At 35.5% G+C, this 12,976-nt stretch overlaps 1 protein-coding gene across 1 annotated transcript in view; it reads left to right on the forward strand.

The window, feature by feature from the left end:
• Positions 1-12,257, forward strand: part of acsl2 (acyl-CoA synthetase long chain family member 2) — a 38,140-nt gene extending 25,883 nt beyond the window's left edge. The window contains exons 9-21 of the mRNA XM_051117117.1: positions 1,439-1,490; positions 1,668-1,741; positions 2,181-2,258; positions 4,714-4,848; positions 4,937-5,071; positions 5,225-5,320; positions 7,475-7,547; positions 7,711-7,799; positions 8,002-8,118; positions 8,521-8,664; positions 8,774-8,875; positions 9,896-9,967; positions 12,069-12,257. Coding sequence (XP_050973074.1) covers positions 1,439-1,490; positions 1,668-1,741; positions 2,181-2,258; positions 4,714-4,848; positions 4,937-5,071; positions 5,225-5,320; positions 7,475-7,547; positions 7,711-7,799; positions 8,002-8,118; positions 8,521-8,664; positions 8,774-8,875; positions 9,896-9,967; positions 12,069-12,209 — 1,308 coding nt within the window. The 3' untranslated portion in view covers positions 12,210-12,257. The remainder of the gene's footprint in view (positions 1-1,438; positions 1,491-1,667; positions 1,742-2,180; positions 2,259-4,713; positions 4,849-4,936; positions 5,072-5,224; positions 5,321-7,474; positions 7,548-7,710; positions 7,800-8,001; positions 8,119-8,520; positions 8,665-8,773; positions 8,876-9,895; positions 9,968-12,068) is intronic.
• Positions 12,258-12,976: the final 719 nt, after the last annotated feature.

Genomic DNA, 12,976 nt, shown 5'->3' on the forward strand with positions numbered 1-12,976 from the left:
AGAATGAAGGAGAGAGACAGATTTATTGATTTAAGGGAGTTTGCAAATGATATTGATTTATTACAACAGTTCACTAAACAAGAAGTTAATATTAAGTGATTGTCTGAACACTATTGCCTGCTTTTGCTCTATTTTGTCAACAAAAATGGTTTCAAACAAAGTAACAGCTGAGCTGCTGCGCATCTTCATTCAAACACAGCGTTGTTTTGTTTATGCATGAATGGGCGTTTTTAAATGAGTCTGATTCAATTACCCATTCATAAAGATAGTCACTTGCTTCATTTCTGAATGAATCAGCCGTTCGAACGAATCAATTTAATGAACAATTCAGTGATAAAATCAGTGACTTGCCGCCACCTACTGGCAGTTTTACTTTCGTTTTAAAGTATCTTTTCTGTTATTTAAATTATTTATTCAAAATGTTATATATAAAACATTAACTTCAACATGAAGTTATGAATTTCATTGCACTCATTAATCCTCATTAAGCCTCATTAAACCATCTGAAAATAAACCTACAAGCCACTTTTGTGTTCTTCTGTGCCACCTCTGTAGTACAATTTTTTTTAATACTGATTTCATTTGATTGGTAACTTATTCTTATTCTGCTTGTTTTTATTCTGTTGTTTTAATTAGAAATAAAAAAAAGCTATATTTATAAATAAAAGCTATATTTATTAAATAATAAATATATTTTTTTGAATTTGACAAAAGATGACATACTTTTAATAAAAGTTAGAAAAATGCCATTACAAAGATAAAAACAAAATGTCCTGTAAATCACTTCAAATATTGTCTCGTAATAGGAAGGCTAATATTTGATCATTTTTTGATTATAGATTAGAAGGTGCTCCTGACATTTTTGACTGTGCTTCTAATTTCTAAAAAGTAAAGTGTAGAGCCCTGTTCAACCATTTTTTATTAATTTAAAAATTTAGAAATTCTTGCAAATTCAAATCTTTTACAAGAATTACAGCAAAAAATCAGTTTGATGCAAGAATAATCAATATTTGAGAAATTCGAAATTCCTTTGAACACGACTGCTCAAAATGGTCTAAATTTATAAAACCCACACCTTCAAAACTTTGTTACTCTGACATTTTTTATGTAAATGTTAAGTGTAAGTGAAATGTACTGTAAGAGGTCTTTCATGATTCTACATATGCTGGCGTGTAAAAAATAGGTGCTTGATATAAAATAAATGGTGCTTTAAAAAATCCTTGAAAGTCTGGTGTTCATGAAAGAGTGGCAACCTTCTTGCATATTAAAGACTTATTAGTCCACGCCATCTGAGTTTAGTTTACTTATGGTCATTCTTCCAATTCACTACTACTTAACACATTAAGTAGATGACACATTGATTATATTCATTGTTCACTTTATTGTGCAGTTGTTAGATATTTAATTTGTGTTATGTTTGTTTTTGTATTGGCTTCAGCCTCCTAAACCTCAGGATCTGGCTGTGGTGTGTTTCACCAGTGGGACCACAGGTACCAACCAGCAAACACTACAAACCCTGTTCACAGTATTTGTATGGGTCGTTTTTTTGATCTGTTGTATTGTCCATATTAACTTGTGGTTAGTTTATTGTATTACAGTGACCTGTAAAAATTAAACCCTGATCTTTAAATATTTGGATTTAGATGTGGTTCTCTTGTGTCACGTAGATAAACCTAAAGGAGCCATGATCACTCACGGCAACATCGCCTCCAACACCTCCTCTGTCATCAAGATCCTTGAGGTCAGTTCAGAGAGCTTTCAGCTTCCTGTACTGTATGTCTGCTTTCTTTTCTTTCTTATCCTTCTTCAGCTTGTGACATTTCCCCTCCTAAACTTCATCTCTCCGTAGCTTTCATCTTATCTTCTGTCCTGTTCCTCTTCCTTCTGTTTCTGCTTTAACAGAGACCTTGTGTTTCCCACGAGACCTCTTTCTCTTTCAAGTTCTTGTTTATGAAGCTCTTTGTACCTTTTATCTTCAGGTTGTTTTAAACTGGTGAAATGGACTAAATGCTGTTCTCTTAAAAATGAACTGCTCAAAACAACTGCTACAGATATTTTGCTTGGAAGTGAAATGCCAGTGAAAACCTCATTAACTTGTCTAGTCACAGCATGTACTGGCCATTTTGAACTAATTATGTTATGTTTTAAACTATTTGTCATATTTTATATTCACATGTCAGGGCTACTTTGTGATTCGTCAAGAGGATGTGTCCATCTCATATCTGCCGCTTGCCCACATGTTTGAGCGTATGATCCAGGTAAAACACACCTGTTTGATACTCTAACTCATTTTGACTCTTTACCATTGTTAATATTATTAGTATAATTATTAACATATTATTTTATCTAAAAATATTTTCCTTGGTTTCATCTAAAAGTCAAACATTTCGATTTTGACATTTTACGAAGTTAATGACATTTGTTAAAAAAAAATAAAATGTGTAAATATAACCAAGTAGGTTGTACTGTATTTATTAGTCCTTATTAATATAAATGTCTACATAAACATTTTTAACATTTAAAATGTTTAAAGTTACATTAATTTAGCATGAATGAAAATGAGTAATAGTATATTTACATTGCTGGTCAAAGGTTTGGAATAATTATTTTTTTTATTTTATTTTTTTTTATTATGCTTATGCTTTCTTAGTCTCTTATCAGGGTTCCCACAGGTCTTTGAAATCCTTGAAAGTTTGTGAATCTGAAAAAAATATTTCAAGGCCCTGGAAAGTTTTTGAAAATAAACATACATGGATACAGGTCCTTGAAAGTGCTTGAATTTATTTGTGCAAGAACTTTTCTGGACAAAAATCCCATATTATTCCCTCTGGTCTGCTAATGTGTCATTTCATCAACACTTTGTGGCCTATGCATACTAACTTGCTTGATTTACGTTAGTTAGTGTGACCATACGTCCTCTTTTCCCCAGACATGTCCTCATTTTGGACCTAAAAATTGCATCTAGCCAGGATTTCTAAATCGCTCGAAATGTCCGGGATTCGGCTTTTGCGTTCTACAGTCGGCATTCATCATGTGCATTTTTGTATTAAAGCCCTATGTGGGACTGTTTCATGCAGTCATTCTAATATTGAATATAATTTTGGCGCACTGAGAAGTCGCTATCTATGCCCAGTATTTAAATCTCTTTTGAATAAGTGGCTATTCACTTTCATTTGCAATTTCGCGATCACACACACTCTGCATAAAGGGAGCACATCTTACAAGATCAGAAATGAGCACATTATCTGCTGAGCAGCAAATCCTCCAGCATAATTTGTCAGTCATCTCTCCTTACTCTTGTCTTGACCCATGATCAGTTAAATCTGCTTCCTGCAGCTTGTGTTGGATGCAGGGTTGCCAAATCTGTATTTTTTTGCATGGAACTGATTTTGAACTGTTTCAAAAGGTTGATTTTTCTCCCGTGGGTTAAATGTTTGAAATATTAAATTATTAAATGAATATTAAATAAAAAATATTAAATAAATTGCATTTGACTGAAATGCTTGTATTGAAACATTTTGCATTCTACCTGTGAAAACTGCAAGATGTTAAGTTTTGTGATAGCCACTTGTAGGAAGTCTTTTAGCTGTGCTTATGATCAATCTGCACAAGGGTGACTGAGTTTTGATATGGTCATTACACCACTTTGGGATTTTTTATTTTTTTTTTAAGTGCTTGACTTTGAGGGTACTGGACCTGGAAAGTCCTTGAACGGTCCTTGAATTTAAAGTTAACCAAAGTGTGAGAACCCTGTCTTATTCTCCCTAAGGCTACATTTATTTGATGCAAAATGCATAAAAAATGCTAATATTGTAAAATATTATTACAATTTAAAGGAACTAATATCTGTTTGAATACATTTAAAAATCTAATTTATTTTTGTGATGCAAAGCTGAAATTTTCAGCATCATTACTCCAGTCTTCAGTGTCACGTGATCCTTCAGAAATCATTCTAATATGCTAATTGCTGCGCAATTATCAATTATGTTTTGGTAATCAGTTATTAATTTGGTTCTTATTATTGTTATATATATGTATGTATGTATATGTTATTTTTGCTGCTTAATATTTGTTTTTCAGGATTCTATGATGGATAGAACGTTTATTTAAAATAAAAATCTTGTGTAACATTATAAATATTTTCACTGTCACTTTGATCAATTTAATGAAAGCAAGTATTAATTTCTTACCCCCCAAAATTTTGAATTTAAATATGTATTATGTATCTCAAAAATATTAAGCAACACAACTGTTTTCAATGTTGCTAATAATAAATCAGCACATTAGAATGATTTCTGAAGGCTCATGTGACACTGAAGACTGGAGTAATTCAGGTTTGATCACAGGAATAAATTACACTTTAAAATATATTAAAATAGAAAACAGTTATTTTAAGTAGTATTTCAAAATTATACTGTTTTTGCTAGACTTCGAATGAAATAAATGCAGGCTTGGTGAGCAGAAGAGACGTCTTTAAAAAAACATTAGAAATCTTACTGTTCAAAAACTTTTGCCTATTGTGTATGTTAGCTCATGATACCTAATGCATAAGTTAATGTTAATGAATTGAACTTTATTGTAAAGCATTTCCTTTGATTGCATGCTGGCTTGAATTTAATACAAATTCAGTAATGTCCAGATTCCCCTCCTTTAACGTAGTTCAGTTGTATCCTTGTTCTTCATTTTATTCTGCACTCTTTTTCTCTTTATCAGGTGTCGATGTTTTGTCACGGAGCAAGGGTTGGTTTTTACCAGGGTGACATTTCTCTGCTGATGGATGACATAAAGACCCTAAAACCCACCTTCTTCCCTGTGGTCCCTCGATTACTCAACCGCATCTATGATAAAGTGAGTGCTGTATGTCAGTGTTGGACACAAATGGAGAATAACGAGTGTTAAATCGCTCTGAAGTGATGAATGTCATGTGTGCGTGTAGATTCTGGGCTCGGTTACGTCTCCGCTGAGGAGAGTCATTCTTCATTACGCCATCAGGAGGAAACAGGCCGAGCTGAGCAGTGGAGTCGTGAGGAACAACAGCCTGTGGGACCGACTGATCTTCAATAAGATACAGGCATGTATCTTTTATATTAACACCAAAGCTGCAGTTATTGAAAAGGTGCTGAAGTGCCCCCTTGTGGATATACAGTGTGTTATATTTGTGAGGTGACGTGTGAGATAAAATAAAGTCCATTTTCTCATTCATCTCTCTCTGTTTCCTCTGTAGGCCAGTCTGGGTGGAAACCTGCGATTCATCCTCACTGCATCCGCTCCGATCTCTCCGACTGTCCTGTCCTTTCTCAGAGCCACCCTTGGCTGTCTGGTAAGTTTTCACTAGCTATAACTATTCAATATCATATCAAAATGAAGCTTTTGTTTTTATTCACACACGTCTTCATCTCTGACATCACACTGCTTTGTGTTATTACTGTTAACTAAAGCCAAAACTGTGTGAAACTATTAAGAATCAATTTTGTCATTAAAGCTGGAATTAAATAAAGTGTAAATGTTAGATGAATAGCTTTAACTTAAACTTACAAGTTAGAAATATTGACTTAGAAAACGTGACTTAGAAACTTAGAAATATTGCTTTGCTATCAACAAACATATGAAAATGAAAAATAAATTAAAAGTTAATTAAGTTTAAGATGAAGTATTAAAAATGACTAAAACTAAAATAAACAAACATTGCACTTTTACACAATAACGTAATTTTAGTAGTGTAATAAATATATTGTTTGTTGTTCATTCATGTTAGTTAATACATTAACTAATCTTAACAAATGAAACCTTATTATGAAGTGTTACCAAATTAACTAGCAATGAGAAATTGTCACTTGTGATGTTATTTATTCATCTTTGAGCAGTTTCATTTTTCAAAACTTATCTTATAAATTTTATAAAATTAACAGATAATTAGCAGACACATTTTGATTTTAATTTTTGAAATTTCACTAAATTCACTATAGAAATAATATGTTTTTTAATGTATATGACTGTTATAGTGCCAGCTGTGGTCTGATCCCCTTAAAACTTTGCATGCTTGTTTAGAATCACCTGTCACATGTCCTCAGCAGGTTTCGTGACGTTTTGTATTTTCCTTTAGACCTTATACGATTTTGGGTAAATTTGGACAGTCCCCTTTTCTAAACAACCCCATTATAGCTTTCCAAGGGGTAAATTTTAACAAATTTTATTGACCTAGAGAGTTCAGAGAATTGCAATGTTTTTTTTGTTTTTTTCAAAAAACCTAGAACTGGTCGCAAAAGTAGATTTTTTTACATCTTCTCAACCTTTTAACAAACGATTCGATTGACAGAAGTAGTTCTAGAGGCAAAGTTGTCCTGAATGAGAAGTTGTATCGTATGATACGAATATTGTGTGTATGTGCAAAATACCGGCATATGGCATTGCAAAATTTTAAATTTCTCTTAGACCTTTGGGGCCGAGAGTCAAGTTTTGTTCCAATTGACCTCCGTTAACCTTGTCTAATAGGTTTATTGGCCAAAGGCAGCCATGGTTTTTTGAGATACGCAAATGTCCTTATAGACACTTTTGGCATTTTGGACCAAGACAGTGCTCAGTGATTTTCATGTTGAATAGAAAAATGGTTGCGTAGGTATTTTTCCCTTCTTATAGCGCCACCAGGTCGCCAAGCTCTGTTTTTTTTTTTTTTTGTTTTTTTTTTTTTTTTGTGTGTGTGTGTCCTGTGACCTCAGATTGAGCTCATACATAAGTGTTCTGAGTTTGGCGAAGATATCTCATTCCATTCAGGAGTTATAGGCATTATACTAAAAGTTGCCCTGCCCCTTTCAAACGTTTTGGCGCCCCTTTGTGACAGTGAGTTGAAAGTTCAACTTTTTTTTTTTATTATTATTATTGATATTCACTCTCCAGAGAATGGTTCTGCACTAGTTTGATTCTGATCAGGTGAAAAACCTAGGACTAGTTCGCAAAAGTATTTTTTTCAAAAAATCCAAAATACCCGAAAATTTCGCCAGGCTCACGATCAAATCTGAGGTGTGCGTGAGCCAAGGATTCCAACGACATAAGACCCTCAAAAGTGATTTTGTACTTTTGATTGCTGTAGCGCCCCCGTCAGGGGCCGACTGGGGTGAGCCTTGGTGACATTGTTGGCAGTGTGAGTACTACCATCCCTCCAAGTTTTAAGTCTCTACGACTTCTGCAGTCTGCACCTTGGCCATTGTAACGGTTACAATAGGGTTTCAGCGCTACGTGCTTGAACCCTAATAACAAATGCACATGACAAAAACTAATGATGACTAAAACCTAAACTAAATTTAAAATTAACCGAAATAAACTCAAAATATAAAAACAAAAGCCAACTCCAAATCTTAGTAAATAATATCATTGTATGCAAAAACACTGGAATGGCACTGTTTGAGTGAGGTGTACTTATTAACAGTTCACCAGTAGTGACTGTGATATTGACAGGCTTTGTTTAATATGGTTTCAGATATTTGAGGGTTATGGACAGACGGAGTGCACTGCTGGATGTACCTTTTCAATGCCTGGCGACTGGAGTGCAGGTTTGTGTTTATGTGTCTTTATAGGCCTGCTTTAGTCATGAACAGCATACTATTTACTAGTTTTTATTATTGAAATTTATTATGTGCTAAATCTGAAGTATTAGTGTTCACCTATGGTTCAGCTGTGTTTGTCCTGGTCTTACAGCAGTCTGATGTGTTTCAGGTCACGTCGGAGCTCCTTTACCCTGTGCTATGGTGAAGTTAACAGACATCCCCGACATGAACTACTATGCCAAGAATGGAGAAGGAGAGGTCAGTATCCAGATCAATGTTGGAAATTAATCCACCAACCAAATGTGGATACTTTTATTCCAACTGAGGGAGACTTTTGGGCCTTTTCTACCAGAAAGTGTGAAAAGTGATTCATAACATGAACCTTGTGAGGGTTTCTGGGAACACTTTTGACAAATTAATGAACTGAAATGAATACACTTTGGTATGTTATACGTGTCAGATCTGTATCCGGGGTCACAGCGTCTTTCGAGGGTATCTGAAGGATGAGGAGAGGACAGGAGAGGCTCTGGATGCTGACGGTTGGCTTCATACTGGAGACGTGGGACAGTGGCTCCCGGTGAGACCCTTCAGCTGTCATTACAGTCATTACATGCTATTTGTATGCAGTGCAAATTTCTCCTTTAAAGGGTCAATTCACCCAAAAATGTATGAGTTTCAAACTTGTAGGAATTTATTTCTTCTGTTGAGCACAGAAGACATTTTGAAGAATGTGTGTAACAAACAGTAGATAGTAGCCACTGACTTCTGTAGCGTGGAAAAAACACTATGGAAGTCAGTGGGAACCAGCAACTGTTTGGATACCATCATTCTTTAAAATATCTTCTTTTGTGCTCAACAAAAGAAGACAACTTGAAGGTGAGTAAATGATGACAGAATTTTCATTTTTGGGTGAACTCACCTTTTTAAACTTTCTGAATGAGACCTTGTGTGAACGTTTGCTGTCTCTCTGGTCTTTCAGAATGGGACTTTGCGCATTGTAGACAGGAAGAAGCACATTTTTAAGCTGTCCCAGGGCGAGTACATCGCGCCTGAGAAGATTGAGAACGTCTACACTCGCTGTGTTCCTGTTCTGCAGGTCTTTGTGCATGGAGATAGTCTACAAGTAAGTGTACACACTTAAGTGCAGCAGTTTTAGGCATTGCCTAAAATGCTTAAATGTTTTCATTGCAGTGAAACTGACTGCAGTCCTTTGTGTTTCTCTGTGTGTTTAGTCTTTTCTGATAGGAGTTGTAGTTCCAGACCCGGAGGTGTTTGTCGACTGGGCCAAAGAAAGAGGGATCGTGGGATCATATGAAGAGCTTTGTCAAAATCCTGTGAGCTTTAATGCCATACACATGCAAAATTAGCTTGCCAAACGTCATTAAATGTTTATAGCGCTTATACTTGTGCACACACTGCAATTTCTCAACTTAGCGTTTATAGTTTCAACAAAGTAGTTCACCTGAAAATTACCATTTTCTGAAAATGTACTCACCCTCAGGTCATCTAAGGTGTAGATGACTTTGTTTCTTTATCAAAACAGATTTGGAGGAATGTAATATTACATTACTTGCAAACCAATGGATCCTCTGCAGTGAATGGGTGCCGTCAGAATGAGAGTCCAAACAGCTGATAAAAACATCACAATAATCCGCAAGTAACCCACACCAGGCCATCAATTAATGTCTTGTGAAGGAAAAAACTGCATGTTTGTAAAAAAAAAAAAAAAAAAAAAAAAAAAGTGTAAATTCATCAATAGACTCTATAACTTCAAACCATTGCTTCTGACTAAAATGCGTATTATTGACTTCACCAGTGGAAAAAGTCATCTTGTCTGAATCAGGAGAGAAATATGCACAGATCAAGCACCATTTATAAGTCAAAAAATGGATTTTGATGCGAGAGGACAACAGGAAATTGACCTTTTCTCTGGCGGAAGTGTTATTGTGGATTATAGACTCGTATTTTAACCAGAAACAGTGGTTTGAAGTTAAAATGCTTTAATGATGGATTTGTTTCTTACAAACAAACAACTTTTCACTTCACAAGACACTGGTTGATGGACTGGGGTGGTGTGGATTACTTGTGGATTATTGTGATGTTTTTATCATCTGTTTGGGCTCTCATTCCGACGGCACCCATTCACTACAGAGGATCCATTGGTGAGCAAGTGATGTAATGCTACATTTCTTCAAATCTGGTATCTGTCCAGGAAACAAACTCATCTTAAATGGCCTGAAGGGGAGTACATTTTCAGCAGATTTTCAGTTTTTGGTGGACTATTCCCTTCAGACTGAATGACAAGCTCATGCATCATTAAAATGACTGTTCTTTCTATCCCGCTTGAATGGCAGGATGTGAAGAAAGCTGTGCTGGAGGACATGACGGCAGTGGGAAAGGAGGCAGGACTGAAGTCATTTGAGCAGGTAGAGGAGCATTCTGGGTCATTTACAGCTTAACTGACATATAATATCAATTATCACACAATAAATATGATTCATCCCTCAGTCTTGAAAGTTAAACAGTATGGAAATATATTTATGAAGTCTATCAGGCCAGTGTTTGGCAGGGTTGAGCAGCTTGTATTTTTGTTAAAGCACTTGAATAAAATGTTAAAATATGCATTGATGCTGTTGTGAAGTCAAGGTTAGACTACTTTTCAAAGCAGATGAATTTTTTGTTATGCACTGCCAATGTAATTCCTGTGGGTGGAGCTGGTTCCATGTTAACCAGGGTCTTCAGGATGGGGTCCAACATTATTGCTTGATCTCAGTCATTTTTGTGAAGAAAAATAGGTGAACAGCAAATAAAACATTTTTTCTTGTGATTTTACACAAGTATTAAGGAAAAGTCATGAAACCTTTGAATATTGTGGACAGTTAAAGGCTTTGGAGTTGAGGCCCAAGGTTGAGAACCACTGTTTTACACATATGTGACCCTGGACCACAAAACCAGTAACTAGGGATCATTTTTTGAAATACAGCTGTTTGAAAATCTGGAATCTGAGGGTGCAAAAACAAAAATTAAAATATTGAGAAAATTGTCTTTAAAGTTGTCCAGATGAAGTTCTTGGCAATGCATATTACAAACCAAAAATTAAGTTTTGATATATTTACAGTAGGAAATCTAGAAAATATCCAAGATGTTCATGTCTTTCTGTCTTCAGTCGTGAAGAAATTATGGTTTTTGAGGAAAACATTTCAGAATTTATAATGGACTTGATTGGTGTCCCGATTTTGAACTTCCATAATGTAGTTTAAATGCAGTTTCAAAGGACTCTAAATGATCCCAGCCGAGGAAGAAGGGTCTTATCTAGCAAAACGATCGGTCATTATTTTCGGAAAATTAAAATTTGTATACTTTTTAAGCACAAAAGCCTGTGTAGCACAGGCTCTGGGATGCGTGTCCACGACGCTATGTACTACTGAATTACGTCGAAAGGTCACGCAGAACGTAGGCGGAACTACAGACCCAGTGTTTAAAAAAATGAACGCGCAAAGACTAAGAAACACTGTTTACAAACAAAAAGGTACAACGATGTCCTCCTCTCAAGTTGTAGGAGAAAATAAGATGGAGTTTTTCAGCAAACTCAGTACACAGACGATGAAGTTACACATGATTTGTAGTAGTGATGGGAAGTTTGGATCATTTTACCAACTTAGACCTTTGAGTCTCATTCAGCAAAATGAATAAATCTTTTTTCGAGTCATTTTGTTCATTTTAGCAAAGTATAATTAAAATGTTAAGTGTTACTTCCCTAACACATCTACTGCTTACACAAATGTTGATCACACTACAAACAAGACAAAACTATAATGCTATAAGAAACAGAAAAGATTAATTCATTGTTTACCTGGGTCTTTAGTTTGATTAACTCACCTCACCTCTTATCTGACAAGTTTTCGGGTTTGAGTCGTTCGTTCTTCGCATGACGCCCCATAAGATGAACAAACAACTCGAAAAACCTGAAGACTTGAAACAGGTGAACTAATTCCAGTACAGAACCTAATAGGATGTTGCGCATGCGCGACTGAATGAATCACTCCCCGAGACGACTCGTTCTTCCCGAGCCACATTAAAGCTTCGTTCAAAATGAACGAATCGTTCAAGAACGTGCAACTCAGAGCCTGTGCTACATGAGCTTTTGTGCTTAAAAAGTATACAAATTTTTATTTTCAGAGGAAAAAAAAAAAAGAGACCGATCGTTTCGCTAGATAAGACCCTTCTTCCTCAGCTGGGATCGTTTAGAGCCTTTGAAGCTGCATTTAAACTACATTTTGGAAGTTCAAAATCGGGGCACCAATGAAGTCCATTCTATGGAGAAAAATCCTGAAATGAAACCATAATTTCTTTACAACTGAAGACAGAAAGACATGAACATCTTGGATGACAAGGGGGTGAGTACATTATCTGTAAATTGTTGTTCTGGAAGTGGACTTCTCCTTTAGAAATGATTTTTGCTTAAGTGTGTACAGTATATTATAAGCAGAGCTTTTGTTTTAGCGTTTTTTTCTCTCTTTTTCTCAGGTTAAGGACTTGTATTTGCACCCTGAAATGTTTAGCGTGTCAAACGGCCTTCTCACGCCGACCCTGAAGAGTAAGCGTGTGGATCTCCGGCGCGTCTTCAGTGAGCAGATTGCACAGATGTACAGTAAATCATCCATATAGACCTCACACGCTCTCCACGTCACATTTACAAAGCAGTTCTCTCTAAAACATTTGAACTAACTTAAGACTTGCTAAACAAGACAAATGCTACTGACAGGAAACTGTTCTCCATAATTTATGATAAATCGTCCTGAAGACACATCATGTAGTGATCTTAGGTTATTTTAGACAGATGTGGTCAAATGAGCTTGACGCAGATGCTCTGCATCCTAATGCATAGATCAGAAATTTTCAGCTGCTTTTTCCAAGATTTGGGAACAGATGAATTTATTGTAATGAATAGTTTTATAGATATTGGACGGTTTTGTAATTAAGAGAAAGTTGCACCTCTGAAGAACAATCTGTATGAATTGCAATGCTTCGTTTCATTTGTTGTGTCGATAGATGAAACGACTGTTTAGCAGTCTGTAAATGAGTGTATTCAACTGTAAATGTTTGACTAATTGCATCTGATTGAGATGTACTGTATTTTAGTTCCTTTTATTGATAAAGACAATGCCTTATTAGTTTTTCATTTTCATGCTAATCACAGCTGTTGTTTGAACCAAAGATCTGATTGGTTTATAGGGATTTCATTTAAAATCTTTGTACTTTGGTGAAAGGCATTAGGATGTTAATCTGTTGCTTACAAAAATACTTTACTGGTTCATTCCCTGGTTCAGTAGATCACAATCCTGCCCTGACTACAATGTGTACTCAACATCATTTTGGATGAATAAGAAGGATAAGATAAATTAGTTAATTTAAAGACCTGTTATGCACCTTTT

This window comes from Labeo rohita, chromosome 8 (assembly GCF_022985175.1).
Source record: "Labeo rohita strain BAU-BD-2019 chromosome 8, IGBB_LRoh.1.0, whole genome shotgun sequence".
NCBI lineage: Eukaryota > Metazoa > Chordata > Actinopteri > Cypriniformes > Cyprinidae > Labeo > Labeo rohita.